This window comes from Suricata suricatta, chromosome 8 (genome assembly GCF_006229205.1).
Source record: "Suricata suricatta isolate VVHF042 chromosome 8, meerkat_22Aug2017_6uvM2_HiC, whole genome shotgun sequence".
NCBI classification, from domain to species: Eukaryota; Metazoa; Chordata; class Mammalia; order Carnivora; family Herpestidae; genus Suricata; species Suricata suricatta.
In genome coordinates, this window is record NC_043707.1 from 138,858,612 (window position 1) to 138,862,373 (window position 3,762).

Here is a 3,762-nt window from a genome sequence, read left to right on the forward strand (position 1 = left end):
CAGCATCACCACCACCATCATCACCGCCACCATCATCTTCACCATCACCATCAACATCAGCATCACCATCACTAGCATCACCACCACCATGACCACCATCACCATGATCATCATCACCAGCATCACCACCATCACCATTACCACCACCACTATCATCACCACCACCATGACCATTGTCACCATGACCATCACCATCATCACCACCACCACCATGATCATCATCACCATCATCACCATTATCACCATCATCATCACCATCATCACCATCATCACCACCATCACCATCATCATTGTCACCATGTTAACAGCATCAAACATAGAATGAGCAGATGTTATACTGTAGGCACCAACCACCTGGCATATGTGATCTCACTTCATCTTTACAACATTACAAGATGGTTACAAGGCACAGAGAAGATGAGCAAGTTGCCCGAGTCTGCACAGCTAACACAAGATGCACCAGGAATTTGAAGACAGGCACTCTAACCACTATGCAAACACTAGGAGCGGCTTCCCGATCTCTTCACTTACAGGGTGGTCCTTGGCAGAGGGGCTGTTCCATGTAATGTCAGCTCCTGAGGGATTTCAGAGTCCCAAATCTCCAGCCATCTGCTTTTCTATGCCCACCAATATCTGTATTCTGGACAGGCAGGCAAAGGTAACTTCACCTTTCCAAACCTCTCTCTACAGAGGCAAAAATAAAAACTCACAAATCCCCCAAACTTGATTCCAAAGACACCCCTCTGCCCAATGGAACCGGCCTCACAAAGTCTTCACATCACTTCCCCAGAGCTTACTTCTGTCCGTTGGGGTGCCCTTGGCAGTACGTGGGCACAGCGGGCTGTGTCTGAGATGAGAAGACCCCCACGTGCCTGGCAGCCTTGACCCTTGTCAGCTTCTCCCTGGAGGTACTCTTGCTGGGTATAGAAACACCTGGCATGTGGGCAAGGTCCTGAGTTCATGCCTGGTGTTGATGCACTGAATCTCACAACAATCATTTGAAAGAGATATTTCTATGCTTTAATTTTCCTGGTGAAAAAAAGAAAGCCACAAGAGAAGAGGACTTCCCCACGGTCACACAGCTCCATGCAGGAAAGCCCAGATTCACGGGCGATCTGAGGCCTGGGAGCACGTATTGCTAATCGTGCACGGCACGCACAGCCTCCTGGACCGCAGCCCTGGGACCCCCAAGCCCACGCTTGCAGCCTGAATTCTGCCTGAGAAGCGTGAGTGGCAGTCACGCTCCGCAACGAGTCGGGAGCCCCGGCCCACGTCAGGTGACTGCCAGGACACAGGGATCCGCAGGGTTCCCGCCTGGGCTCTCGGAGCCTGGCCTCACGCCACTCATGCAGGACCAGCAGGGCCCGACCGCACCCAGTTCACGGCGTCACCTCGGCACTTCCTGTCTTGCTTTGCTTGGCCCGGATGCCCAGGGCCGCTGGCAGCCATCCCCAGCATCCTGCATCACTTCCCAGAATTAACATCTCTCCGCACTAGAAGCAAACACACATACTCCCCCTCCCTTGAAATTTGTTTTGCTAAACAAATTAATCTAGCACCAGATTATATTATGAAGAACCATAAATCTTTTCCAAGATAGGCATCTGTCGATTTGGATTAGTGACATCCAACGTACTGCGAATTAATTTGCTGAGCCTTCTGACACTGTCTCGAGCGTTTAACTTTTAGTAATGACGAGTGTGATGGGGGACAAATGGGAACACGTCCTCTCATTCGTGCCTGTGCTGTAAGGGTGTAGGTAGGGGACGTGGCTGCCGACGCAGGCTGCACCGCATTCTGTGACGAGGACGCCCCGTGAGTTTACTGAGGTAAAAAACAAATGCTTTGCCAACTGCTTCCGGGTGCCCGGCACAGACGTGACGGGCTGCGGCCTCCATGTCCGTGGTTTCCGGACGGAGGCAGCCCGGGAGGCGGCCTGTGACGCCTGCAGACCTCGTCCGCGGCGCTCCGAGCCCCCCGCCCCGGCCCCGGCCCCGGGCCCTGGCTTTGAGACGGAGTTGGGTCTGCTGCCTTCATAGACACGGCGCTCTCTAGGGAAGAACCGCTCAGAATAAAACCTCCCGTTCTCTGGTCCAGGTGAAGGCAGGAAGTAGGTCATGGAACAAAAGCTCCGACTCTGTGAAAACCCGCCCGAGTCCTGACCAAGGCCAGAGCTACAGGAAAGCACCGGCACTGCCGACGGACTCTGAGGAGCCCACGCTCTTGGGATGTGGAGGAGCAAGCAGCCGGGGGGCTGGAGGAGGCCCCAGGCCGCCCTCACCGCTTCGTGCTGACTCCTGAAACGTGCACCCTGTCTCACGAACCAGCAAATCCTGCTGCTCGTCCAGGACGTGCGTGCACAGATCCGACCTGGGAACGCCTGGTCCTGGGGGGCCTGGGGCCGTGGCCCCACAGAGGCCAAGGGAGTCGGAGGCGGGTAGAAACACAGGGGTGCCCGACTCTGCACTGAGTGCCTGCCTGACGCTCTGGACAAGCTGTGGTCTGGGGGTTCTGAAGGGCTGAGCCTTTAGGAGCAACTGGAAAAGGAGGCACAGGAGCAGAACGGAAAACAAAACGAGGTTGCGGGAGATACTTGAAGGCCAAGAAATGGGAACTGTCCGTCCTCGAAGGTCACACTGAGGGTCACACCGAGGGTCACAGGGCCAGGAGAAGCAGGGCCATGTCCCCCAAACACCTGCCAAACCGTCTCCAGGGAAAAGACGCTCCCCAACCCGAATCGGTCTACTGGATCTCTGCTGATACAGCAAGAAAGTTCTTCCTTATACCTGACCTCAATCTCTTGTGCTGTTTAGAGTGATCCCTAGTTCTGGGCCAATATGGCAGCCATCCTGCCACAGGGCTGCACCCTTGAAGGTTTTTGAAGACTCCAAATGGGCCCCAATTCCATCAGCAAGTGCACCTGCGTCCCACTCCCAGGCTGGCCCAGAAGTCAAGGCCCTACCATTGGGAAGGATGTGACTGTGTGCCAGGCAGGATTGGATGCCCCCAACACAGACAAGGCGGGCACAATGTCCCTCTGGGGCCACCACTAAGGAGAGACCCTCTGCCGTGCCCCTCCCACCGTGGCTACAGCACAAGCCCTCTCTGCAGGGCACACGAGTCCCCGGACACACGGCCCCTTCTCCCCCGGGCCACCACCTGTCAATACTCCATTGTTTTCAGTTCTGCTGCTGAGAAACGGGGGTCCCGCTGAGTCATGTCACCCAGGCGGAGCTGGGCATCCTTCAGCAGCCACACCCCCAGGGTGCCCTCCCTCACCGGCTGAGCCCCAAACAGGAAAGAGATGGGTGTACCTGAGGTCTCCCCCAAAATTCGTGGGGGCTTGACGTCTTCGCCATTGTCTTTGCTGGGACTGGTGGAAGGGTCCGTTGTGCTGACCCCAACCGGGATCCTACTCCTGGGGCCCAGGGGCTCGGTGGCCCCCTTAGTCTGCAGCGTCATGGAGGTGGCCGTGGCGGCCGTGGCGGCGGTGGTGGCGATGGCCGCGGTCGTCTTCCGTGTCTGTGAGATGGAGGCCGTGGTGGGCCCGTAGAGGCCCGGAGATGTGTTGGACTCCGGGGCCTCCTCCTCCCCCGTGGGCCCCCAGACGATGAACTCCGGCTCGGTGGTGGGCCGGCCGCCCCGGAAGTCAAAGCTGCTGAGGCCGGCCCCCTGCGCGTGCCGCTTCCCCCTCCGCAGGAGGGCCTGCCGGTCCGTGCCAGCCGCGCTGCCCGCCATGGGCGACGGGGGCGAGGAGGAGGG

At 57.7% G+C, this 3,762-nt stretch overlaps 1 protein-coding gene across 1 annotated transcript in view; it reads right to left on the reverse strand.

The window, feature by feature from the left end:
• The window catches only part of AJAP1 (adherens junctions associated protein 1), a 66,162-nt gene that overhangs the window by 54,360 nt on the left and 8,040 nt on the right, over positions 1-3,762 (reverse strand). Inside the window, 2 exon segments of the mRNA XM_029948977.1 lie at positions 3,315-3,758; positions 3,761-3,762. The exon segment at positions 3,761-3,762 is cut by the window's right edge and continues 306 nt beyond it. Coding sequence (XP_029804837.1) covers positions 3,315-3,758; positions 3,761-3,762 — 446 coding nt within the window.